Raw genomic sequence first — 26721 nt, forward strand, 5'->3', positions numbered from 1 at the left:
CATATACAGGTTCATGAGCATACCTCTAAGATTTATTCCCAGAAGTGAAATTGAGATTGAGAGATTTAAAATTTAAAATCGTTAAAATTTGGTTCTGACTTTTAGAGGACCTCACAATTTAGAAGAACCGCACCGTCAGCAGCCAAAGTGATGTTAAGACTTTGGACATTTGCTTTAACAGATAAAAATTGGCATCTTGGTCTAGTTTTCACTTGCGTCTCTTAACTATTGGAGAATTTTGTGTCTGTGGCGACGGGACCGAAACCCCTGGCCTTGTGCAAGAGCTCGGACCACTAGGTTACACTTCAGAGGAACGATGAAAATGAACGCCTACTCACTCATTAAACACTAAAACAAGCGGATTGCCTACCATATTGAAGGGGTGCGCCCTGGAAGAAGATCTCGTTACTCCAATACTAAAATATCAGCCAACTTTAACCGCCAAAACTCGGAAAGCTTTCCTCGCGGCCCCTCCCCCAATCTAAGAAGGTGCCAAGATCACCTCCTCTTTTACAATCTTGCACAAGCTTCGGGCAGATACTATTTACCTCCTTTATTTTATTTTATTTTTTTAATAGGAGAAAACAGGTTCAGAGGACAAAACAAAATCCAAACCGGATTCTCGGACCCGAGGACTGCTTCTGTTGTTTTTACGCCCTTTCAACAAGCCGAGCTCTCCCATCTCCGCGTTAGGAACGTCCTTCCCTCCAGAACCTCACTGTCACCGCGGGCGCCCCACTCCCGAGGACCCTGCCTCGACCTCCCCGCGTGCCGGCAACATTACGAGTGTGCCGCCGCGTCAGGCTTGCAAGCCTTCCTGGGAAGGCCTCGTCCCCGCTCCGCGAACCGAAGAAGCGTGGGGAGGAGCCCAGGCAGCCATCGGCGCGCCGCGAGCCTTTCCCTCGTCTCCTCTCGCCTACCGAATCTCTCTCCGGCCTAAAACTGCCTCCGCGACTCCCGCCCAAGGGCCGAGAAGCTAAGCTCGCTCTCTCTCGAGCGCACGCGCGCGGCCGCTCTCCACTCCTGTCGCGACAGAGAGGCCGCGAGGCCACTTCTCTACCCTGGTGCAAGAAGGATGGCGTCGGTCTCCGATGGATGCTGAATTCCTCCAAGGCCTAAGCCGCCGCCAGAGCCAAGCCGCCCACGTCCGCCATTAGCCCTCGAGACGGGCCTTCGGGTAGCGCGCGACGGGAGAAGGGACCCAGCCTCCGCCTGATAAATATAGGTAATTCTAAAATGCTTTCGTCTCGTTTCTGCGGTCTTTTAAGTTATTTAAATATTACGTATTACGGTAGATTTGCTGTAGGATGGAAGATTAATTTTAAAAGTAGACTTCAAATTCATTTGATCGGGCATTTCTGTGGACAGCCCACAGGGTCGCCGCGCCAACTCAGAGGGGACCTCGCGATCCCGGAAGCGCCTAATAGGAACCAAGATGGCGGACGTGGAATCCCCTCAGAAGTTGTCCGGAGCGCCTCCGCCACCGGAGGGTGTGGGAGGAGGCCGCTGCTCCGAAATCTCCACCGAGCTCATTCGCTCCCTGACAGACCTGCAGGACCTGGAAGCTGTGTACGAACGACTCTGCGGCGAGGAGGTGGGGAGCTGAGCCTCCGTTTTCCTGGAGGAATTCAGCGGCACAGTACATCGGAGGCGTCAGTCTCTACCAGGGAAACTAAAAAGCGCTTATCAAAGACGCTTTAGTGTAGTTGGGCATTTGGGTACACCTGTCAATTCTGTTCTCTCAAGCTTATTTGGCCTGTTGCATGGACTATCTTTTTTCTTGGTCTGTCCCGGTATTGGTTTCCATGACGAGTAAAACTGGAAGTGGTTTGTGTTATTATACATGCATACATTTACATATATATGTAAATATATATATGTAAATATATAAATTGTTTGATTTCAGAATGCTTTGGCTTGAGAAGTGAAAAGTTATGAAACTTCTGACTCATTTAAGGGAGAAGTTATTGCAAAGTAGCTTGAAGTTTTAAGACTATTTTGTAGGGAATGATTATGTGTGTCATTTTAGCATTTCAGTTAAATGCAGAGCTTTGTAGAAGTTTGGACATTTTCTTAATTTGAGATGGTCTCGTTTTGTTGCCCAGACTGTCTTCAAATTTGCTACCTTCCTGTGGCAACCTCCCAAGCTGCTGGTATTACAGGTGAGCCCACAACTCTTTAGGAGTTTGAAAGCTCCCTACTAAGAGTTTGAATTTTAAAGACGAAGGCACAGCTATCTAATCACAGACAAGTCATTTCATCTCTTGTACTTTAGATGTATTGTCAAGTAACGGTGTGGACAGAATTCTGATTCCTTTCAGTTGGTAGCATGTTATCTCTTTATATCTTCTTTATTTTTCCATGGCAACCTGATGCTGTCAGTTCATTTTCCAATGTGGTTGGAATCCTTTACAGTCGGATGTAAACTATGATCTAAAAGTTTAGCAACTGTTTTTCCCAGTGAACTTTTTTCTTTTTAGATAGGGTCTAACTCTGTAGCCCTACCTGGCCTGCAACTCACTATGTAGATCAGGTTTACCTTGAACTCAGTCATCAGACTGCCTCTATCATTCAAGTGCTGGGATTAATGTCATGCACCTCTCAAAGCATTTTAATGTGTGTGTGTTGGAGGGGGGGGGAATCATTACTATCTTCGAATATTTTCAAACATTGCGTTTCATCAACTTTAGCAGTTTCTCACACTTTCTCAGCAAGAAGTGTATTAGAGTTCAACGCCTTGACTTAACATTCCTAACTATATTCATTAAGTCAATTAGTACATTGGGGAACTTTTTGAGATCTTATATAGGTAATGTTGGCTCATAATTATCCCCTCTGGATACTAAGTACACAGGAAGAAAGGATTTTTTTTTTTTTTTAATTATGGCCTCTTTGGAAATTTCATTTGTTTAGCTACTACATTTTATGTTGTTTCTTTTTAACATTTATGTGGGGGGAGCAAGTCTGTCATAACACAAGTTTAGAAGTCAAAGGACAACTTTCAGAAGTGTCTCCCCTGGTACCATGTGGGTCCTGAGGATCAAACTCCAGTCCTTGATTTGATTTTGAGACAGGGTCTCACTTGGCTCACACAGGCCTCAAATTGACTATGTAGCTAAAACTGGCCTTAACTCCTGCCTGTCTCCTGAGTGCTGGGATAACAAAGGTGCATCACCACACATCTGGATTACTCACTAAATTGTAGAGTCTGTTTGTGTGAAACACTCTACAAATAGTATGGAATAAACATTTATTTGTTCCCATTGTATTAAGCTGCTAGATGGAATCAGGTATACTTGAAATATGTGATAGGCACATGACTATAATCCTAGCACTTGGGAAGTAAGGAAAGAAGAGTTCATAGTCATCCTGTGTTTCAGAACAAGTGAGAGATCACCCCAAGTTACATGAGATATTATATCAAAAGAACATGAGGAAGATTTCATAGCCAGTTGTTTAGTCTACCACAACAAACCAAAGCAATGTTGATGATGTCCAAAGGGACTATGTGGGAGGAAAAAAATTGAAATGGGATTCACCTTTTAGCTAGGTTGAGTTAGATAACTGTTTCTAGTTGGTTTGTTGTTGTTTTGAGACAGGGTTTCTCTAAGTAGTACTGGCTGTCTGAGAACTTGATATGCATAGAAGGCTGGCTTCAAACTCACAGAGATCCAACTGCCTCTTCCTCCCAGTGCTGGAATTAAAGATGTGTGCCAGTACGCCTGGCTAAGTTAGATAACTTTTTTTTTCCTTTTATTATTATTATTATCATTAAGAAAATTTCTATGCTGGGCAGTGGTGGTGCACACCTTTAATCCCAGCACTCCAGAGGCAGAGGCAGATGGATCTGTGAGTTCAAGGCCAGCCTGGACTACAGAGTGATTTTCAGGAAAGGCGCAAAGCTACACAAAGAAAACCTGTCTTGAAAACCAAAGAAAAGAACTTTTCTATTCATTTTACATACCAACCACAGGTCCCCCTCTCCTCCCTGCTACCACCCACCCATAGATGACTCTTAAAGTTGCTTCTACCGCCAGGTGGTGGTAGCACATGCCTTTAATCCCAGCACTCAGGAGGCAGAGCCAAGTGGATTTCTGTGAGTTTGAGGCTAGCCTGGTCTACAGAACGAGATACAGGACAGGCACCAAAACTATATGGAGAAACCCTGTCTTGAAACTCCCTCCCCCCCCCAAAAAAAAAGTTGCTTCTACCTAGGGCTAGAGGTAGAGTTTAATATTTGAACACTTGCCTGGCATGTACAAGGTCATAAATTTAATCCCCAGTAACTTAAAAAGAAAATTCCTAGCCAGGCATGGGGGTGCAGAGGCAGGCGGATCTCTTGTGGCTGTCCTGGTCTACAGGACCGAGTTCCAGGATGCCCAGGGCTACACAAAGAAACTCTGCCTCCCCCCCAAAAAAGAAAAAGAAAATTTTTTTTTTTTTTTTTTTTTTTTTTGGTTTTTCGAGACAAGCTTTGCGCCTTTCCTGGAACTCACTTGGTAGCCCAGGCTGGCCTCGAACTCACAGAGATCCGCCTGGCTCTACCTCCCGAGTGCTGGGATTAAAAAAGAAAAAGAAAATTCTTTATACTCATTCTGATGTTCACGTTTCAGAAAGTGGTGGAGAAAGAGCTGGATTCTCTTTTGGAACAGCAAAACACCATTGAAAGTAAGATGGTCACTCTCCATAGGATGGGGTAAGTATGTATCACAGCAAAAGTTGTACATTCAATGGGGACCACTGGATAAAATTAGTTTCCCTAGCCCAATAGTCCAGGCTCTTAGGAGGGGAAGGTGGGAAGCTTGCTGCAAGTGTGAGGCCATCCTGGGCTGCAGAGTGAGTCCCTGTCTCAAGAAAGGGGAAAAAGGATTCTTTTTCCTAAGTTTGTTTTATGAACTGACAAGCATTTGAAATGGAAAGGAACAATAACTCAAAGTAAGCACCTAAGGATATATACTTTGGTAGTTATCAGAAAGTCCTTGAAACTCGGCATGGTGGCTCAGATCTGTAATCAACCCTTGGAGGTAGAGGTAGAATTATCAGGAGTTCAAGGCCAGCTTGGATCACATGAGCCCCAAAAGAGAATAAAAAAAGCCTTTGACTTTAGACTATAATCAGGCATGGTGCTACACAACTTTAGTTCTAATAATTGGGCGGTAAGGGCAGGTACATGTGGTTCAAGACCAACTTCAGCTATATGATGAGCTAAGAGGCTAATCTAGGCTATGTAAAACCCTCTCAATAAGCAAAACAAAATATAGTCTCCTTAACCCACATAGAACCTTAATATAAATGCAAATTTTAGCCAGGAGTGGTAGCACATGCTGTTTGTCCCAGCACTTGGTAGGCAGAGGCTAGCCTGGACTACACAGAGAAACCCTGTCTCAAAAAAAAAAAAAAAAAAAAAAAAGGAAGGAAAATACAAATTCTGAAACCTCTACCCTAAACTTCCTGAATTACAGACTCTGTTGTTGGGGCCCAGAAATATGTATTTTAATAAGTATCCCAGGTGATTCTGATTTGCAGTTCAAGTTTAAGAACTACTGCTTTTAGTCTGGCAGTGGTGCCACATACCTTTAATCCCAGCACTCGGGAGGCAGAGGCAGGTGGATCTCTGAGTTCAAGGCCACCGGGTCTACAGAGCTAGTTCTAGGATAGCCAGGGCTACACATAGAAACCCTGTCTGGAAGCTCCCCACCTCCCAAAAAAGAACTACTGCTTTTATCAATTTGCTGAGTAGCACGAATCCTAATTGGTCTTGTTTAAAAAAAAAACAGGAGCCAGATATTGGGGTAAATGCTGAAAGATCAGAGGAAGCAAGCCAATTTTTACTTTGCAAAGATCCTACCTCTTTGAATCCTCAGACTAAATGCTCCCGAGTCCTCAGCAGAAATGGCACCAAACTCCTGTCTCCTCCTGCCGTTTATATTCCTTTCTCTGTCAAATCATGTCACTTCCTGTCTCCACCTTCCTAGTGTAACTCCCAAGTACTAGGATTAAAGGTGTGTGCCACCACTGCCTGGCTCTGTTTCTCTTTTAGACTGAATTGATCTTGTGTGGTCCAGGGTGGCTTTGAACTCAGAGATCCACACAACTCTCTGCTTCCCAAGTGCTGGGATTAAAGGCCACTGCCTGGCCTCTATGTTTAATCTAGTGGCTGGCTTTGTCCTCTCATCTTCAGACAAATTATATTTGTGAAGAGTACAAACAAAATATCACCTGAATATCGTGGTATATGCCTGTAATCTAAGCATTCAGGAAGCTGAAGCAGGAGGATTGCAGTTTGAGGCAAGCTTGAAACTGCCTCAAAAAGAGATAGAGGGGGACAGGGGACCCTGGATGTGGTATTAAACACCTGTGATTCTAACACTTACAGGAGGGTCAGGGTTTAGTGCTATCTTGTGCTTACATTAGACCTCATTACCATTATCAAAGCAAACAAAGAGAAAGGGTTGTAGATGTGGTTCAGTGATAGAGCATTTTCCTAGCCTGCACCATGCTCTGGATTCCGTCCCCTGTCTCTGTCACTCACACACACACACACACAGGACTATTGTGAAATAGGAAAAGGAAAAGAAGTGAGAGTAGAAGACCCAGTCTCCATCCAGGGGGAAGAACAAACACCTATTCCCTTTGTTCATTCCCTCTGCCTCTGTGGATAAGTGTGCCCTTTGGTGATATTGTGTTCCCCAGTATATCGTGCACCCTAATAAATTTATCTGGGGTCAGAGAACAAGAACAGCCACTAGATATAGAGGCCAGAAAATGGTGGCACACACACCTTTAATCCTAGCATTCCAAAGGCAGAGATCCGTGTGGATCTCTGTTGAGTTCAAAGCCACACTGGAAACAGCCAGGCGTGGTGACACATGCCTTTCATCCCAGGAAGTGATGGCAGTAAGCAGAAAGGTATATAAGGCATGAGGACCAGGAACTAGAGCTGGTTAAGCTTTCAGTCTTTTAGCAGCAGTTCAGCTGAGATTCATTCAGGTGAGGACTCAGAGGATTCCAGTTCGAGGATACAGGATCAGCTGAGAAGTTGGCGAGGTGAGGTCAGCTGTGGTTTGTGTTCTGTCTCTCTGAATTTCCAGTATTCACCCCAATACCTGGCCCTGGGTTTGCTTTTATTAATAAGACCTTTTAAGATTCGTGCTACAGTTCCCTGACTGTGTCTGTCTCTAGTCCCAACCTGCAGTTGATTGAGGGAGATGCAGAGCAGCTGGCTGGAATGATCACCTTTACCTGCAACCTAGCTGAGAATGTGTCCAGCAAAGTCCGTCAGCTTGACCTGGCCAAGGTAATCCCCACTGAGCTTTTGATGTTGGGGTTCATAGAAGGGAGGGGAGAAGTTACATTAGAGACTAGAAAAGAAACATCCAGTTAAAAATTATATAGAAAATATTAGAACCAGACAAGATGCCACATGAAAATTCCAGACCATTAGCTCTTAGGCATATAAAAATAAAAATCCTCAATAAGCACTAAAAGCAAATCCAACAACATATAAAAAGGATTATATATGAACACCAGTAGGATTTGTCCTAAGAATGCAAAGGGTGGATTAACATCTGAAAATCAAGTAATGTAATGTCAATAAAGGGAGTGGGGATGGAGCTTGGTAGAGGACTTGCCTAGCAGGCACTGAAACCCTAGATTAGATTCCAGCACAGCAGTCTTATGTTTCTGGGTATTACATACATCTTGATAAATTATATAAAATTAACAAAATAAACATGAATTATTCTCATTCAGGCTTCTATTAAAATGAATTAACCACATTAATTAAATTGTGGTGTCTGTTAGTGTCTTGATTATCATCCACAATAGTTTTATAAGTGGTTATGGTAGTATTTTATAATTTGCCAGTTACAGCTAAAAAGGACTAAGCTAGGTTCTGCTCCTAAATCTCTACATTCTGAAAAGTGGTTTGAAGGAATAGGACATTGTCTTTAAGCACAAAAAATTTTTGCAGAACCGCCTCTATCAGGCCATTCAGCGAGCTGATGATATCTTGGACCTGAAGTTCTGCATGGATGGAGTTCAGACTGCTTTGAGGAATGAAGATTATGAGCAGGCTGCAGCCCACATTCATCGTTACTTGTGCCTGGACAAATCAGTCATTGAGCTTAGCCGACAAGGCAAAGAAGGTCAGTATCCCTGACTGTTGATTAAAGTTTGGTTATAAGCATCTGTGATCTAAACTAAGCAAACTCAATCAAGAAAATATAGTTGTTGCTAGGTATGGTGGCTCAAGTCTGTAGTGCAGCCCTTGGGAGGCTGAGGCAGAGGGATCCCATGAGTTCAAGGCCAACATGGGCTATAAAGTGAGAACCATATCTCTAAAAACACAACAAACAAAAACAAAACAAAATTTAGAAAGGTATGCTCTACCTTCTTTTTTTTTTTTGGTTTTTTTTTTTTTTTTTTTTTTTTTTTTTTTTTTTTTTTTTTTTTTTTTTGGTTTTTCAAGACAGGGTTTCTCTGCATAGCTTTGAGCCTTTCCTGGAACTCACTCTGCAGCCCAGGCTGCCCTCGAACTCACAGAGATCCGCCTGCCTCTGCCTCCCAAGTGCTGGGATTAAAGACGTGCACCACCATTGCCCAGCTAGGATGTTTCTATATCTGATAGTAAGCTGTGAATTCTGTGCCATCCTGGGACAGATACTATTCCCCTTTGATAGATATCTTTGTTGCTATTTTTGCCAACTTGACATAAGCTAGAGTTACCTGGGAAGAACTTCAATGGAGAAAATGCCTACATTAGATTGTCTATAGGTGAGTCTATAGGGCATTTGCTTAATTAGTGATTGATGTAAAAGGGCCCAGCTCACTATGAGTGGTGCCACATCTGGGCTGGTGGTTCATAAGAGAGACCAAGTCAGTAAGCAGAGTTTCTCTATGGCCTCTGCTTTAGTTCCTGCCTCCAGGTTCCTACCCTGAGTTCCTGTCTTGGCTTACCCAATAATGGACTGTTACTTATGAACCAAAGAACCACTACCCCCAACCCAAGTTGTTTTGGGTCATGGTGTTCTACCATAGCAATAGAAACCCTAATTGAGACAATGGAAAAGGAAACTGATCTTGTATCTCCTGAGTCTCTGGCTAGTAGATTATTTTATGCTTAGCCATATTGCTTACTTAAAGAATTAAATTGTTGGGCTGGAAAAAAATAGTGTAGTTGGTAAAGTGCTTGCCTCACAGGTATGAAGACCTAAGTTTGGTCCCTAGAACCTATGTAGAAATGCCAGGCATAGTGGCACATGCTTGCACTCCTGTGCTGGGAGGCAGAGACAGGCTTCTGTAGCTCACTGACTGTCTAGTCTAGTATATATGGTAAGCTCCAGGCCAATGAGAGACTCTCCCTCAAAGGAAATGGACTGTATTCTTAAGGATAACACCCAAGTTTGTCTTCTGCCCCACATATACATGCACTAAAAAAAATTGTTTGTGTAGTATTCTGGACTTTCTGTGATTGAGTCACTCCACTTTGGTATTGTATACCCTAATAAACTTGCCTGAGGATCAGAGGACAGAGCCAGCCACTAGATTTGACATAGAGGTCAGGCAGTGGTGGCTCACACCTTTAATCCTTGCTGTGGGATGTTCTGTATGTTAAATGTGTTGCTCTGATTGGTTAATAAATAAAACATTGATTGGCCAGTAGTCAGCAGAAGTATAGCGGACAAGGAAAGAGGAGAATTCTGGGAAGTGGAAGACTGATCAGAGAGACGCTGCACTGCCATGAGAAGATGTTAAGATACCGTAAGCACGAACCACTGCCAACTTATAGATTAATAGAAATGGGTTAATTTAAGATATAAGAACAGTTAGCAAGAAACCTGCCACGGCCATACAGTTTATAAGTAATATAAGTCTCTGTGTGTTTACTTGGTTGGGTCTGAGTGGCTGCGGGACTGGCGGATGAGAGAGATTTGTCCTGACTGTGGGTCAGGCAGGACCAGAAAAGACTCTAGCTACAAATCCTAGCACTTGAGATCTCATGCCTTTGCTTGGGAAGCACACACGCCTTTAATCCCAGGAAGTAATATGGCAGGACAGAGAAAGGTATATAAGGCATGAGGAAACAGAACTCACTCTCTTTAGGTTGAGGATTTCATAGAGGTAAGAACTAGTGGCTGGCTGTTCTGCTTCTCTGATCTTTCAGCTTTTACCCTGATATTTGGCTCTGGGTTTTTTATTAAAAGACCATCTAAGATTCAAACAACAGGGTTTCTCTGTCAGATAGCCACTCATCCTCCATTCTATGTGCAAGTGACTCTTGAGCTCTTCTTTAGGCTAGGACATAGACTACTTGTAATATTTTGCAAATACTCTTCATCTACAGTCCCTTTTCCTGGAATGTGTGTCCCTTCTACTCAGGTATCAAAGTTCTGTGTAGCTTTAATAGATGATACATAAATCTTTTATAGAAAGTCTTTTTAATTATTTCACCCAGAAATGTGACTTTTAGGAAACAGAGTTTATCTTTTACTTGATTGTAACTTTCATGCACTACAGTCATGGCAGATTCATCTTTCAGTCATCTACATTGCTAGTCCAGTATCTTGTACACAGTCAGTATTTAAACATATTTACCATGTGAATGATGGTACATGGCATGGACCTGATATAGCACCATTCTTTACATTGATTGTCATTTTCTCTCCATTGAGCAGGAAGCATTATTGATGCCAACCTGAAATTGCTACAGGAAGCTGAGCAGCGTCTTAAAGCCATAGTAGCAGAGAAGTTTGCTTTGGCTACCAAAGAAGGTGATTTGCCCCAAGTGGAGCGATTCTTCAAGATCTTCCCACTACTAGGTTTGCATGAGGATGGGCTAAGCAAGTTCTCAGAATACCTTTGCAAACAGGTATGGGCACTGTATTAGTCAGGGTTCTCTGGAGTCACAGAACTTATGGAATGAGTGTGTGTGTGTGTGTGTGTGTGTGTGTGTGTGTGCGCGCGCGTGATTTATTAGAATGGCTGCAGTCTAGCTAATTCAGCAATGGCTGGCTGTGAACAGAAAGTCCAAGAATCTACTAGTTGCTCAGTCCCACAGGCTGGATGTCTCAGCTGGTTTTCTGTATGTGCTGGAATCCCAAAGAAGTAGGCTTCAGTACAGGTGAAGGAATGGATGTGCCAGCAAGGAGAGGACAAACAAAGAGCAAAAGCTTCCTTCTTCCATGGCCTTACATAGACTTCCAGCAGAGGGTGTGGCCAAGATTAAAGGCATATCTTCCAGCCTCAAGATTGGGATCGAAGGCGAGTGTCTTTGGGCCTCAAGAAAGGCCTGTGTCTTCCAGCCTTAAGATCTAGATCAAGGGGAGTGGGGAGATGGCTCAGAGTTTTAGAGCACTAGCAACTCTTCCAGAGGACCGGAGTTCAATTCCTAGCAACTACATGGTAGCTCACAACAAAATCTGAGGTCCTCTTCTGGTAGGCAGACATACATTCAGGCAGAAAACTGTGCACATAATAAATAAATTTAAAAAGTAAAGAAAGAAAAGATATAGATCAAAGGCATGTGTTTTCCCACCTCAAAGTACGGATCAAAGATGTGTGTCTTCCTATCTCGAAGGTCCAGACTTAGAAGTGTATTTACCCACTTCAAACCAAGCAGAAAATCTCTCACTGGTGTGCCTTCCATTTCTGGATTGTAGTTCATTCCAGATGTAGTCAAGTTGACAACCAAGAACAGCCATCTCGGGCAGTAATTATTTAGTAGGATGATGATATAGTGCTTTGCCTACAGAGTAAGACACTAAGAACATCAAGTTTTTGTTTGTTCAATTCTTCATCTATAGTACTAGAGAAGAACCTAGGACTTCATGCATACTGTGCCATCGCTCCATCACTAAGCTGTGTCTCCAGCCCTCACTAGCCTCACTCTAACTCACAAAAGCCTTAAACTTGAGATTCTCCTACTTCAGCTTCACAGTTGCTGGGTTTGTTGTACCTGCAATAACGGGCCAGGCTGACAACTCCAGTTTTGTTCTTTGAGGCAGGGTCATGCTTTGTGACTGTGATTTGCTAGGAATTTGCTGGGTAGACCAGGCTGGCCTTGAGATATCAAAGCAGTCCTGCCTCTGCCTCCCTAGGAGTACAGGATTAACAAATTCTGTTTCTGTGGATACTTCCTCTTTTCCACTGTGATTCTGCTTTACTATAATCTGGAAGAATTAGATACGTATATTCATTTGACACTTTTTTTTTTAATGGCCTGTTCTTTTCCAGGCATAACCTAGACATCTGCTGATGTATATTGATTTTCAAAAGACCAAGTAAAAATACAAGAAAATTAAAATGCAACTTCTCCTGTTAAGTTGATCACACTTTCAGGCTATTACTCGGGAACTACTTTCTGATTTTGTTCATTTGTTCCTTGAGACAGACTCTTGATGTGTAGCCCTGGGTACAGCTTAATATGTAGACCAAGCTGGCCCTGAACTTGTGATCCTCCTGCCCCGCCTTCCAAATATAGGGTTATTGGCATGCTCACTAAGGGGCTGGCTTCTTTTAGGATGAACTAAAGGGACAGTAGGATGGCTTAGTTGGCAAAGGTCCTTGAGTCAAGCCTATCCTGATGACCCCAGCAGCCGTGTGAAGTGGAAGGAGGAACTGGCACTACAAAGTTGTCCTCTCACCTCCACATGCGCTGTGGCATGCATGGATCTATGAGCTCACACACGGAGACTTTAAAAAAATTCAACAATTTTCAGTTGATGGTGATGGTTCCTGCTTGTAATCCCAGCACTTGGGAGAGGGAGGCTTGAGGGTCAGGAACTCAAGATTATCCTCTGCTACATAGTAGATCATGAGACTTTATCTTAAAAAAAAAAAAAAAGTTCTCAAAAATGGACAGAAACAGAATCAACAAACATGCAGAGTTGTTGAGTCTTTTTAACCTCAATGCATCCCTTAGTCTCTCAATGCATCCTTCTTATATCCAAGAATTCTCTATAATGGAGCACTATTCTGTCATTTAGGAAAACAAGACCAGACTGGGTGTGGTGGCTCACTCCTTGTAATCTCAGTACTCGGGAGGCAGAAGCAGGTAGATCTCTGTGAGTTTGAGACCAGCCTGTGCTACAGAGTGAGTTCCAGAACAGCCAGGGTTATGTAGAGACCCTGTCACAAAAAAAAAAAAAAAAAAAAAAAAAAAAAAAAAAAAAAAAGAAAAAGAAAAGAAAAGAAAGAAGGAAAAAAAGAAAAAAGAGAGAAAAATGAGACTATTCCATATATACTAGTTTATTTTACTTTATAACAGTGGTTCTCAACCTTCCTAATATTGCAGCCCTTTAATACAGTTTCTTATGTTGTGAGACCCCCAACTATAAAATTATTTCATTACTGCTTCATAATGGTAATTTTGCTACTATTATGAATCATAATGTAAATATTTTTGGAGATAAAGGTTTGCCAAAGGGGTCGTGACCCACAGGTTGAGAGACACTACTCTATAAAATATGTGGTTTGTTAAATAACTAGGGTATAAATTAGTAAGCTATCATTCTCACTTCAGTTGAGGGGAGCGGCGGTAAAGACACATACTTATATAAGCACAGAATATTTTGGAAGGAAACTTGGATCTTGAACTGTAGGTAAGAGAAAGGACTTTTGTTCCTTTTAAATATTTAAATGTGTGCTTCACTGATTCTAAAAATTTAGTTAAAAATTAAGAAAGATGGCTAGAAATAGAAGCACATGCCTTTAATCTCAGTACTGAGGAGGCTGAGGCAGGCAGATCTCTGGGAGTTCTGGGCCAGCCTGGGCTACATAGTGAGTCCCAGGACATCCAGTGCCACATAGAGAGACCCCATCTCAAACAAACAAACAACAACAAAATTTAATAAGATGACTCAGTGAGTTGAGTCATTTGCTCTCAAGCCTAACAACCTGCATTCAATCCCTGGGACCCACATGGTGGAAAAACAGTAAATTGTCCTCTGGCCTCCACACATGCACTGAGACACACACACACCCACACCCACACCCACACACACACACACACACACACACACACACACACACACACACACAGTGATATAATTAAACATTTTTTAAAGTACAATTGATAGGCATCATGGGATAGCATATGTTTGTGATGCTAGCACTTGGTAACCTGAGGCAGGAACATCACTAGTTTAAGGCTAGCCTCATTTATACAGTCAGTTTTATTTTTTTTATTTTTTTTTAAGATTTATTTATTTATTATGTATACAGTATTCTGCCTGCACATATGTCTATAGGCCAGAAGAGGTTGCCAGATATCATTACAGATGGTTGTGAGCACCATGTGGTTGCTGGGAATTGGGAATTGAACTCAGGACCTCTGGAAGAACAGCCAGTGCTCTTAACCGCTGAGCCATCTCTCCAGCCCCTATACAGTCAGTTTTAAGCCAGTTTGGACTACATAGGGGGACCCTGTCTCAATAATTAAATAAAATGTCCTATGGTACATTTTTAATTTTTAAAATGTATTAATTTTTTAAATTTGTAAGAGTATGGGATTTTGCTCTGTATATCTGCACCATTTGCAGCCTGCTGGAGCAAAGAGGAACTGGAGTTATAGTTGGTTATGAGCTACTTTGTAGGTGCTGGGAATTGAGTGAAGATCCTCTGAAAAAGAACCAGCTTTATTACTGAGCCATCTTTCAGCCTCCTGCAACAAAGAGGCACAGATCTATACAGATGTTGTGAGACATGTGTGCTGGAATATCAAAGAAAAGCAGTGTTCTTATCTGAGCATCTCTCCAGTCAAGTTACACTTTAAGTTCGTTATTGAAATTAGAAGTACTTTTTCCTTTTAGTTAGCAGTAGTCCATATTTTCAGACAGACTAAACGATTATTTGTTCCCCTGAATAGAAAAGGGATCATCCTGGGCATGATGGCACATAACGTTAATCTCAGGACTGAATAGGCAAAGACAGGCAGATCTCTGTACATTGGAGGCAAGCCTGATCTACATAGCAAGCAAGTTCCAGGCCACCAGCCAGAGTTACATGGTGAGACCCTGCTCCCCCCTAAATAAATAAATGAACAAACAAATAAATCCACATGCTCAGGTTCCTTGTCATACTTGAGCACCCACAAAGGTTCCTCAGTGCTGCCTCCAACTGCCAAGGAACATGGTGGAAGAAAAGCTGACAGAAAGCCTTTGGTCTGAAAAATATGTGTGGGTTTTTCTGCTTTCAGGTGGCCAGTAAGGCTGAGGAGAACCTGCTCTTGGTGCTGGGGTCAGACATGAGTGATCGAAGAGCTGCAGTCATCTTTGCAGATACTCTCACGCTCCTGTTTGAGGGTGAGCCCCTTTCTCTACTCTAGGGAGACCAAAGACCTTTCTTCTGACATCTGCACCCTGGCCCTTCCTGTCTCTCTACTCAGGTGTGTTTTATCCAATCCTGTGGTTTTCTGTGTGCTCATTTATTGCATAACCAGTTTCCAGATTAGTATCTGATTAGCAAGATTGGAGTCTCCCCAGAACTTTTAACCTCCTTAGCCCTCAAGACCCAAACTCTAAAAAAAAAAGTAAATAAATTTAACCTAAAATAAATCACTAGGAAGGTGATCTGTTCTAAAGATCCTGCTAGAGAAAACAGCTTTACTATGATTTCTCAAGTGCCTATTCGTATACCAATCACTGTTTATATTTAAAACATTTTCTTAGTATCATTAAGCAACAACTAGAACTGTCCATTTCAAATAGTGAGGTAGCTGAGAGGGATTGAGTTAGACCTAAGTTAATCTTTGATGGGGATAGGAATTTATTTTATGAAAAAATATGTGGAGTCCAACTCTCACTTCCTTCTAGGGATTGCCCGAATTGTGGAAACCCACCAACCCATAGTGGAGACTTACTATGGTCCTGGGAGACTCTATACCCTGATCAAATACCTTCAAGTAGAATGTGACAGACAGGTGGAGAAGGTGGTGAACAAGTTCATCAAGCAGAGGGACTACCACCAGCAGGTGAGCAGAGGACACATCCTGCAGTTTGAGAGCAGCTTTAGTCAGGGCACTCTACGCCAGAGACATGAAAATGAAGTGCCTGCAGGAGAAGGAAAGGTGCAGTAGGCACTCTGTCCTGTGCCTCAACACCAGGGAGACCATGGGATGCACAACAGTGCCCTCTAGTGATGCCAAGAGCAGTTTTCTCTCCTAGGATACTACTGAGTGTCAATTATTAATATTTGTTTTGAATTTCACCTTAGTTCCTTTTTTTTTTTTTTGAAAGATTTATTTATTTGTTATGTATACAGTGCTGTGTCTGCATGGCCAGAAGAGGCACCAGATCTCATTATAGATGGTTGTGAGCCACCATGTGGTTGCTGGGAATTGAACTCAGAACCTCTGGAAGAACAGCCTGTGCTCTGAGCCGTCTCTCCAGCCCTCACCTTAGTTCCTTATGGCTTCCTTTTTTAGAACTGTTTTCCATATCTATAAGCTCAGGAAATAAAAGTAGCACATAAGACTAGGAATGACCAGCTGGGCTTGGTGGTACATGGCTGAAATCCCAGCGGTTGGGAGGCTGAAGCAGCAGGATCACCATTATTTTGAAGCCAACCTGGACTACATAAGGACATCCAGGCCAGCCTTAGTTATGTAGTAAGTCACTGTCTCAGGGAAAAAAAAAAAAAAGGCGGATAGATTGGTTCATGTTTTTAAGCAAAATCCCACACTAGGAGACTAGACAGTAGTCCATGAGAATGTCATTAGCACAACTTTTTTTTAAGACTTATTGTTTTTTATTTTCTCTGTATGTATGTTTTGACTGTATGTATGTATGTGCAGCATGTACATGTTTAGTGCTCATGAAGGCCAGAAAAAGGCACTAGATTCCTTGGGCTGAAGTTACTTACAAGATGGTTGTTAGCCACCACATGGGTTCTGGGAACCAGATCCCAATCCTCTGCAAGAGCAGCCAATGCTCTTAACCAATAAACCATTGCACCAGCCTCTAGTATTACTTTTAAATGTAATAACAAGGGCCAGAGAGATGGACCAGTGGTTAAGAGCATTTGCTGCTCTTCTAAAGGACCTGAGTTTGATTCCAGTGCTCCCATGGTGGCTGACAACCATCTGTGACTCCAGTTCCAGAGGATTTGAAGCCCTAGTTGGCTTCCATAGGCAGTGCATACAGTACACATACATACATGCAGGTAAAACATCTGTACAAAAAAATAAAAATTAAATAAGTAGCCAGGTGGTGCTGATTTATGCCTTTAATCCCAGCACTCGGGAGACCGAGGGAGGCAGATCTCTTGAGTTCAAGGCCAGCCTGGTCTACAAAGTGAGTTCTAGGACAGCCAGGGCTATACACAGAACCCCTGTCTTGAAAAAACCAAAACAAAAATTAAATAAATAAGTGTAAACAGAAATAAGCAACAGTACCTAAACCAAAAACAAGTCTTTGGCTAGAAAGTCTCTCACTAGCTTAAAGAAAAGTAAGCCTAGTTAGTAACCTGAAGCTTAGCCTTATAGGCTAGGATGACCAATGGGAGGCAGAAATACTGTTCTGATTTCTGTGGTGTTTTGCAGTTCCGGCTTGTCCAGAGTAACTTGATGAGAAATTCTGCAACAGAGAAAATTGAACCAAGGTAATAATTCTTCAGCCTGTAATTGTTGCAATTACTATTTACATCTAGTTTAGAGACTATTTTGTTAAAATGTGGTTTTACTTTTAATTTTTTTGTTTGTTTTCTTTTTTTTTGTTTTGTTTGTTTGTTTGTTTTGAAACAAGGTCTCTCTATGTGCTTTCCTGGAACTCTCTGTGTAGACCAGGCTAACCTTGAACTCACAAAGATCGACCTGCTCTGCCTCCCAAGTGCTGGGATTGAAGACCTGTGCCACCATGCCCACAGTTATTTTATTTACTTATTTAAAAGATTTATTAATTTTTATTTTATGTGCATTGATGTTCTGTCTGCATGTATGTCTATGTGAGGGTGTTGGATCCCCTGGACCTAAAGTTACAGTTATGAGCTGCCATGTAGGTGCTGGGAATTGAACTTGGGTCCTCTTGAAGAGCAGCCAGACTCATAGCAATCCACCTGCCTCAGTCTTCCAAGTGCTGAGATTACAGGCATAAGCCACCAATTTCCAACTCTATCAATTTCTCCTAATAGAAGATACCATACAAAAATATCTATATAACACATGTAGTTAATAAAGAATAATTAACTGGCTGAGGATATCTCAGTTGGTAAGAGTGCTTACCTAGTATGCACAAAACCTAGTACCACATAAAAACAAGAATGATGGTTCATGCCTATAATACTAGCACCCCAGAAGGTAGAAACAGGAGGATCAGTGTTGCTCGAATCCTAAATGGTCTTATAATAAAAACCCAGGAGTCGGATATGGGGTAAATGCTGAGAGATCAAAGAAACAAAGGAATAAACTACTAGAGAAACTTCTCACCACTACTGAATCCTCAGGCCAAAAGGAAGGCAAGATCCTGTCTCCACGAATCCTCAGGCTGAATGCCTCTGAGTCCTCAACTGAAAAGGAACCAAACTCCTGTTTCCTCCTGCCTTATATTCCTTTCTTCTCCCAGCCATATCACTTCCTGTCTCAACCTTCCTAGTGCTGAGATTAAAGGCAAGTAACTCCCAAGTCTCAGGATTAAAGGTGTGTGCTACCACTGCCTGGCTCTGTTTTTCTTTTAGAGTGGATTAATCTCGTGTAGTCCAGGGTGGCTTTGAACTCAAAGACATCCAAACGGATCTCTACATCTTGAGTGCTAGGGATCAAAGGTGTGTGCCACCACTGCCTGGCTTCTATGTTTAATCTAGTGGCTGGCTCTGTCCTCTGATCTTCAGGCAAATTTTATTTGTTTGAATACACACAAAATATCACCACAGATCAGAAGTTCAAGATCATAGTCAGCTAAATAGTGAATTCAAGGCTAGTCTGTACTACATGAGACCCTATTTCAAAGACAAAATTAGGGATTGGAGAGATGGCTGAATGGTTAAGAGCATCTACTGCTCTTCAGAGGATCCAAGTTTGGTTTCCAGCACCCAGGTCAGTGGCTCACAATCACCTGTAATTCCAGCTCCAGGAAATCCAACATCTTTGAAATCTGTGGACACCTGCACCTACCCAGATATACATATACACACATGATTAATATTTTTTCAGCAATAAATAGCACTAGCTATTCTTCCAAATGGCAGCTTACAACTATCTGTAACTCCAGTTTCAGGGGTTCCAATACCCTCTTTGCCCTCTGCAGGTACTGTATGCTCTTGTTGAGTAGACATACTTGTGGGCAAAACACCCATACACATAAAATAAACTTTTTACATTTTTTTGTTGTTTTTAAAGATTTATTTATTTATTTATTTATTATGTATACAGTAGTCTACCTTGCATGTATGCCTGCAGGCCAGAAGAGGGCACCAGATCTCATTATAGATGGTTGTGAACCACCATGTGGTTGCTGGGAATTGAACTCAGGACCTGTGGTAGAGCAGCCAGTGCTCTTAACCTCTGAGCCATCTCTCCAGCCCTTTTAAATGTTTTTAATTAAAAAAAAAAAATTAAAAAATTTTATTATGTGCATATTATACACCAGATACTGGTTCCTATGCTAGCAAGGTGACCAAAATCAGATCTAATTCCTTTCTTATGGCATTTATAGTTTATCAAATTGATAGTAATTGTCCTAGTTTGCTTTCTGTTTTTGTGATAAACACCAATAACCAAAAACAACTTGGGTGAGGAAGTTGTTTGTCTTACATGTTCCAGTCATGGTCCATCATTGATGGAAGTCAGCACAAAAACTCAAGCAAGCAGGACCAATAGAGACTATGGAGTGCTACTTACGAGCATGTTCTTCATAGCTTGCTATTTTTCTTTGTTATACATCTCAGGACCACCTCTTGGGGATAGCACCACCTGCCCAGGGTTCTGATCCCTCCTACACTAGTCATTAATCAAGAAAATGCCTCACAGACTTGCCTGAGGGCCAATCTTATATAATCATTTTCTCATTTGAGGTTCCTTCTTCCCAGAAGACCCTAGCTCATGTTAAATTGATGAAGAGAGAGAAAGAAGAGAAGAGAGAGAGAGAGAGAGAAGAGAAGAGAGAGAAGGAGAGAGAGAGAGAGAGAGAACTAACTAGCAGCTGCACAGTGGTAGTGCACACCTTTAATCCCAGCACTCAGGAGGCAGAGGTAGGCAGATCTCTGAGTTCAGGCCAGCCTGGTCTACAGAGTGAGATCCAGAACAGCCAGAGCTACACAGAGAAACCCTGTCTTGAAAAACCAAAACAAACAACCTAACCAGCATAGTAATGATAGCTAACACATATATAATGTTGATTGTATGCTAATCATTGCTATAAGCACTTAACAAATATTAAACCACTTTCTTCAAGGTATGTTAACCTCTACATTACTGGCATTTTGGCTAGATAGTTTTGGGGGTTTTGTTTTGTTTTGTCAGGAACTGTCCTGTAAACTATGAGATGGATAGCAGTGTCCCTGTCTCTAGCCACTGTACTGTGGGAGACTGTGAGAGGCCAGCTCCTACCTTTTCCCACCTATACTGTGGTTCTTAGGGGGAGGAGAGAGCCATAAGAAATATTAGTTAGAAAGATAGCGAAGAGGAGAAAGACAGAAACACAGGATAACTTAGGGAGGACCTGGGTCAATACTCAATGGCCTTTTCTGTTTATTCTAAAGGGCTTTTTATAACAATGCCCCTTGCTAGATCAAAGCACACTGCACAGCCAAGTGTAGACCTTTCCAAACACCTCATAACCACGCCCATGGTCAAATCATCACCTTATGCAGCCCTGCTGGGTAAAGCAAGCTCAGATTCTCAGACTCTGAGTAAATTCTCACTAGGAAGCCTCTGTGGTTCTCCACTATAGTTCCCTGGGGGGTGCAAAATTGGTAGTAAATTGCTGATTTAATTTACAACTATTTTCAGATGAACAAACTAAAGCCTAGAGATGCTAAATGACCTGACCAAGATAATAAAGCTAGGGGCTGGAGAGATGGCTCAGTGGTTAAGAGCACTGGCTGCTCTTCCAGAGGTCCTGAGTTCAATTCCCAGCACCCACATGGTGGCTCACAACCATCTGTGAGGTCTGGTGCCCTCTTCTGGCCTGCAGGCATAATACATGCATGCAGAACACTTTATACTTAATAAATAAACAAATCTTTAAAAAAAGATAATAAAGCTAGAAAATGGCAGAAATAGAATCTAGAATAGAAGCAGTTTAGTTCTAGAAACGTGCTCTTAACCACTGGGGTATATGAAGTGTAAGGTTCAAGAGAGCATGTAATGAGGGATAATCAAATGTGGTCAAGTTTCAGGAATTCTTCCTGAGGAAGTGGCCATAGGCTGAGACTGGAAAAGTGAATTGGAGTATAAGGAAGAATTTCCCAGATAGCATAAGGAAAGTATGTGCAAAATATTGGAGAGAGCCTAAAATAAGATGAATATTAGGGGGTCATTACAGAGTCAGCCCCAGGTCATGTATCAGTAATGGAGAACTGTGGAAACTGTATGACCAGATTGATGTTTTGGCCAGTACTTCTCAGTGTGTGAAGGGAGTTTGTATATATAATGGAGATCAGGTTCATCTTCTTGTTCATGTGATGTCAGTGGTTCTAGTAAAATTCACTGAATGAGTCATTCATTCCTCCATTCAATCGTCGTAGCAGTCTCATAAAAAATCACTCCTGAGGCAGAGGCAGAGGAAGGAGGATCTCATGAGTTTGAGGCCAGCCTGGTCTAATGGACTCCATAGAAGTCATAAAGAGACCCCCATGTTTAAAAAAATAAAATCAGTGACTGCCTGGACTCTCAATTCTATTCCATTTATACATTTTGGGGTGTGTGTGTGTGTGTGTACATGTGCTCAAGTGCATGTTGTGTGTAAGTGTGGTTGATAGCTGTCTCTATAACAAGGCAGTGCAGCCATCAGGCAGAACTATCCTTATGTACCTGGGTTAGGAGAAGAGAGTCTGTGTTTACCTTGTAGCCCTTCCATTTATGGGAATGGAGTGTTCTTATTCCCTCTGTTCTTTGTCTCAGGGAGCTGGATCCTGTCCTGACTGAGGTCACCCTGATGAATGCTCGAAGTGAGCTGTACTTACGCTTCCTTAGGAAGAGGATCAGTGCAGATTTTGAGGTGGGGGACTCCATGGCTTCAGAAGATGTAAAGCAAGGTAAAACATATTTCTCGTACTGGGTAGGAGGGCTGGCATAAGCTGTTGGCACTGTCTTGTCATAGCCAAGCCATAGAGCTCTTAATAAGGAAACCACTGAGTCTCTGGACAAAATGGCCTTTAGTGAAAATGTTCAATGTGTCACATTTTAGAAATGGACTGGAATTTTGGGGCTTCTAAGCACTTCATATAAAGGCAAGTAAAACTGATGTCCATTCATTTCTTGCACTTTTCTCTATGCCAGCCCTCATTTATAGTTAGGCTTAGGAAATGTGTGCATGTAAATGTCTAAATAGTACATAAGAGGTGTTTACACTAGTGAACTTTTAGAAATGACAAGTGTTCTGAAACTGGATTGTACCCATTGTTGCACAAATACAGTAAGTTGCTAAAGATCATTAGGTCATACACATACAGTGGTGAATTCTGTGGACTAGAAGTTACACCTCAGTAAACTTAAGAATATAGTACAAGCAGGACATGGAAGTACATGCCTCTAGTTCCAGCAATGAGTTATGTAGCAAAACCTTTCTCAAAAAAGAAAAAATAAGCTGGACATGGTGGTACACGTTTAATTGCAGTACTCTGGAGGCAGAGGCAGGCAGATCTTTGAGTTTGAGGCCTTGTCTCAAAAGAGGAGTAGGAGGATATATATATATATATATAATATAGAGAAAGTCGGCCGGGCGGTGTGGCACACGCCTTTAATCCCAGCACTCGTGAGGCAGAGCCAGGCGGATCTTTGTGAGTTCGAGGCCAGCCTGGTCTACAGAGCGAGATCCAGGAAAGGCGCAAAGCTACACAGAGGAACCCTGTCTCAAAAAACCAAAAAAAAAAAAAGAGAGAGAGAGAGAAAGTCTTCCACCCTATCCCAGTCTTCAAGCTCTACTACTCACAATTTTTTGAAGAGAAAGATAGCATTGAAAAAAACAAGGGGTGCTGGAAAGATGGCCCAGTGGTTAAGAGCAGTGGCTGCTCAAGAGGACTGGGGTGTTCAGTTCCCTGCACCTACAGGGACGCTCAAACTGCCTCTAACTCCAGGTTCAGGGGATCCAGCACCCTTTTCTAGTGTCTGTGGGCACGAGGCACATACATGGTGCACAAACACACACGTAGGTAGAACACTTATATACATAAAATAATAAAAGCAAAAAATTTTAAAGAACATGTCTGCCAAATAAATAAAAATTTTTAAAAAGATGGCCTTTTTCTTGAGGTTTTTTGTTTTTGTGAGACATGATTTCTTTGTGTGGCTTTGGCTGTCCTAGAACTCTGCTCTATAGACCAGGCTATCCCTGAACTCACAAAAGTTTGCCTGCCTCTGCCTCTGCCTCCGGAATGCTTCGATTAAAGGTGTACACCACTACTACCCAGCTGGTTTTCTTGTTTTATTATTGTTGTTTTGAAGTGTATCTCATTATGTTATCCAGGCTGATCTCAAGAAATCATCTCACCCCAACTTCCCAGTAGATTTTACTACAGGCATATGTAGTACATGCCAGGTATAGTGATACATACCTGTATAGTCCCAGCTACTCAGAATGCTGAAGTAGGAGAGTTACTTGAGCCCACAGTGAAACTGATCATCATAATGGAAACTCTGCTCAAAGAAAAAAAAGATTACTGAATTCCTATAGGGTATCTCCAGGGTATCCAGTAGGGGCCCTGGAGACTCATGTAGTATCTGACATTCTTTGTGACTTATGCCAATAAAACATGGCAGGGTTGTTACTTAATCTGTTTAAAGGGAACTATGTATTTATTTGGAGTTAGGTACTTATCAGTGTCAATAACAACCACCGCTGTTCAGACCAATGTTGTATAGCATAGTAGTCACCAGTTTAATAGCATGTGAGTGACTATTAAAATTTAATCTTTTTTAAAAGATCTATTTATTCATGTATTTTGTGTATATGAGTGCTCTGTCTTCATGCGAACCAGAAGAAGGAATCAGATCCCATTACAGATGTTTGTGAGCCACCATGTGGGTGCTAGGAATTGAATTCAGGACCTCTGGAAGAGTAGTAAAGGGTTCTTACCAGCTGAGCCAACTCTCCAGCCCCTGAAATTAAAATTTTAAGTTAAGTCAGGCACGGTGGTCCACTCCTTTAATCCCAACACTTGGAGGCAGAGACAGGTGGCTCTCTGAGTTCAAAGCCAGCTTGATCTACAAAAGAGTTCCAGGATAGCCAGTGATACACAGGGAAACCCTGTTTTGAAAAATAAGTTAAAATTTTAAAGTTCAAATTAAACTTCAAAAAAAAAAAAATTAAAACTTGGTCCTTAGCCACATTTGAAATCTCAAGAGTGGCCTGAAGCTAGACATGGTGGCACACTCTGGTAATGCTAGTGTTTGGCTGACCTGGACCAGCAAGTCATTCTTTAGTGATAGGGTCCTGAGAAGTAAGATGCAGGGGATTGAAGATAAAGAGGACAGATCAGGTGGGAGATCTTGCATGAAGTATTCTTATGCCAAGTAAGCTTATTAAGAAGTACCTCGTCACCGGGCGGTGGTAGTGCACGCCTTTAATCCCAGCACTCGGGAGGCAGAGACAGGTGGATCTCTGTGAGTTCGAGGCCAGCCTGGTCTGTAGATAGAGATCCAGGACAGGCACCAAAGCTACACAGAGAAATGCTGTCTCGAAAAACCAATAAAAAGTACCTCATCTTGTGCACTGTTTCAGGGGAGAAATGAGAAGAAGTCAGCAGAAACAGTGAGTTCCAGGCAAGCCAGGGGTTACAAAGTGAGACCTGTCTCAAACCAAAACCAAGTCAGGGGAGTTGGCAATCCCATCCTGGGAGACGGAAACAGGGAATCCTGAGAGCAAACTGGCTAGCCAACGTAGAGCTCAGCAGGAGACACTGCTTTAATATGTAAGGTGGAGAGAACTGAAGACACTCAATATGAACGTTGGGACTTCACATATGTGAACATACGTGCATGTGCACCCACCACCTGTATCCACAGACATGTGAACATGCATGCATGTGAAGAAAAAAGTCAAGGCAGGACATCCACCCTCACACCCCTTTAACGAAGTCTTGCTATATAACCCCGAGTAGACTCAAACTTGTGGTGGTACTTCTGTCTCAGCCAAGTGCTTGAGGGCTGGGCTGATTCAAAGCTTTCTCTGAGGCTCTAATGAGTGGAAAAGGAACATGCTTGGCAGTATGCTTGGCAGAGCTGGTAATAAATAGCCTGGAGCCGGGACTTGGGAGATATTCCTGAGGCCCTGATGTGCAAAACCAGGAATATGCTTGGCAGAGCTGGTTATGGACTGGGGCCTGGGCCTTGGGGGAGCTGTGGCTTTGGATCCTGAGAACTCAGCCTTTTCCATTTTATGGGGCAATAGCTATCAGCCTTGAATCCAGAGAGTTCTGCTTGCCTGCCTCTGGCTCCCAAGTACTGGGATCAAAGGTGTGTGCCGCCACCACTCAGCTTACACTGTGATTTTAATCATGGGAAATATGAATCTGTTTGGAACGAAAACTAGAAGAGGACTTGAAAAATGAAAAACATTGCTGTTTCCCTTGGGGGAAGAAAGTGAATGTTCCTTTCTTGGCTGTCCCCTAGAGCACCAGAAGTGCCTGGACAAACTCCTCAATAACTGCCTATTGAGCTGTACCATGCAGGAGCTAATTGGCTTCTATATTACCATGGAGGAGTACTTCATGAGGGAGACTGTCAATAAGGTAGGACATTAGGATACCTCTTGCACATAGAGCTTTCTGTCCAAGAAGCTAGGCTGAATGAAATGGCTGAGACCTTCGTATTTTTTGGTCCTGCGTTGAGAGTACTTTTCACTGCAGACTAGATAGCACTGCTGGGTGTAAGAGGACATCTCTGGAGTTGTCATGCTCTTCACATTTCCAGCTGGGTCTTTCCCAAAGATTACAAAAGAACAGCTCAGCTCCCCATGGAGCCTTCTTGTTCCCTGCCTCCCTGCAGGTATATGGGGTAGGATCTCTCCTATGTCTAACATCCCAGGTAATGGATATCACCAAGGCAAAGTCCCCAAATACTAAGTTTTCTAATGTAGTGATCATTAGGAAGTAAGGTGGGTTTTTTGTTGTTGTTTTGTCAAGGTGTAGAAAAGGGTGCAGAGACTGGGCTAGTATAAACAGAACTATCCAGAACATGCAGAACTGGGATACTCACTGAGGGCTTTGTCTTTTGTCAGGCTGTGGCTCTGGATACCTATGAGAAGGGCCAGTTGACCTCCAGCATGGTGGATGATGTCTTCTACATTGTTAAAAAGTGCATTGGGCGAGCTCTGTCCAGCTCTAACATCGACTGTCTCTGTGCCATGATCAACCTTGCCACCAGAGAGCTGGAGGCTGACTTCAGGTACTGTTGACACCCTTTCTGCTTTTGAGGCATAAAAGTTCTAGTTGTATTTGATTCTTCGGTCTCATCTGTTTCTTTTCTTTTTTCATTATGGGTCAAATTCATTTCTAAACAAGATTAAACTAGCTGGGCATGATGGCACATGCCTTTAATCCCAACACTTGGGAGGCAGAGGCAGGTGGATC

At 42.4% G+C, this 26721-nt stretch overlaps 2 protein-coding genes across 3 annotated transcripts in view; one reads left to right on the top strand and one right to left on the bottom strand.

Moving 5' to 3' along the window:
• Nucleotides 1–1185, bottom strand: part of Sf3b3 (splicing factor 3b subunit 3) — a 40182-nt gene extending 38997 nt beyond the window's left edge. The window contains exon 1 of the mRNA XM_028891098.2: nucleotides 921–1185. The gene's annotated coding sequence lies outside the window, so the exon portion shown is untranslated. The remainder of the gene's footprint in view (nucleotides 1–920) is intronic.
• Nucleotides 1186–1390: 205 nt separating this feature from the next.
• The window catches only part of Cog4 (component of oligomeric golgi complex 4), a 39923-nt gene continuing 14592 nt past the window's right edge, over nucleotides 1391–26721 (top strand). Inside the window, exons 1-12 of one of the 2 annotated variants that reach the window (XM_028891100.2) lie at nucleotides 1391–1594; nucleotides 2106–2162; nucleotides 4614–4696; nucleotides 7183–7297; nucleotides 7973–8147; nucleotides 10677–10870; nucleotides 15197–15302; nucleotides 15813–15970; nucleotides 17540–17598; nucleotides 22055–22188; nucleotides 25763–25881; nucleotides 26370–26536. In XM_028891100.2, coding sequence (XP_028746933.1) covers nucleotides 1436–1594; nucleotides 2106–2162; nucleotides 4614–4696; nucleotides 7183–7297; nucleotides 7973–8147; nucleotides 10677–10870; nucleotides 15197–15302; nucleotides 15813–15970; nucleotides 17540–17598; nucleotides 22055–22188; nucleotides 25763–25881; nucleotides 26370–26536 — 1526 coding nt within the window. In that variant the 5' untranslated portion in view covers nucleotides 1391–1435. The remainder of the gene's footprint in view (nucleotides 1595–2105; nucleotides 2163–4613; nucleotides 4697–7182; nucleotides 7298–7972; nucleotides 8148–10676; nucleotides 10871–15196; nucleotides 15303–15812; nucleotides 15971–17539; nucleotides 17599–22054; nucleotides 22189–25762; nucleotides 25882–26369; nucleotides 26537–26721) is intronic. The other variant, XM_028891101.2, reaches the window with a different exon arrangement.

Source organism: Peromyscus leucopus, chromosome 5 (assembly GCF_004664715.2).
Source record: "Peromyscus leucopus breed LL Stock chromosome 5, UCI_PerLeu_2.1, whole genome shotgun sequence".
NCBI classification, from domain to species: domain Eukaryota; kingdom Metazoa; phylum Chordata; class Mammalia; order Rodentia; family Cricetidae; genus Peromyscus; species Peromyscus leucopus.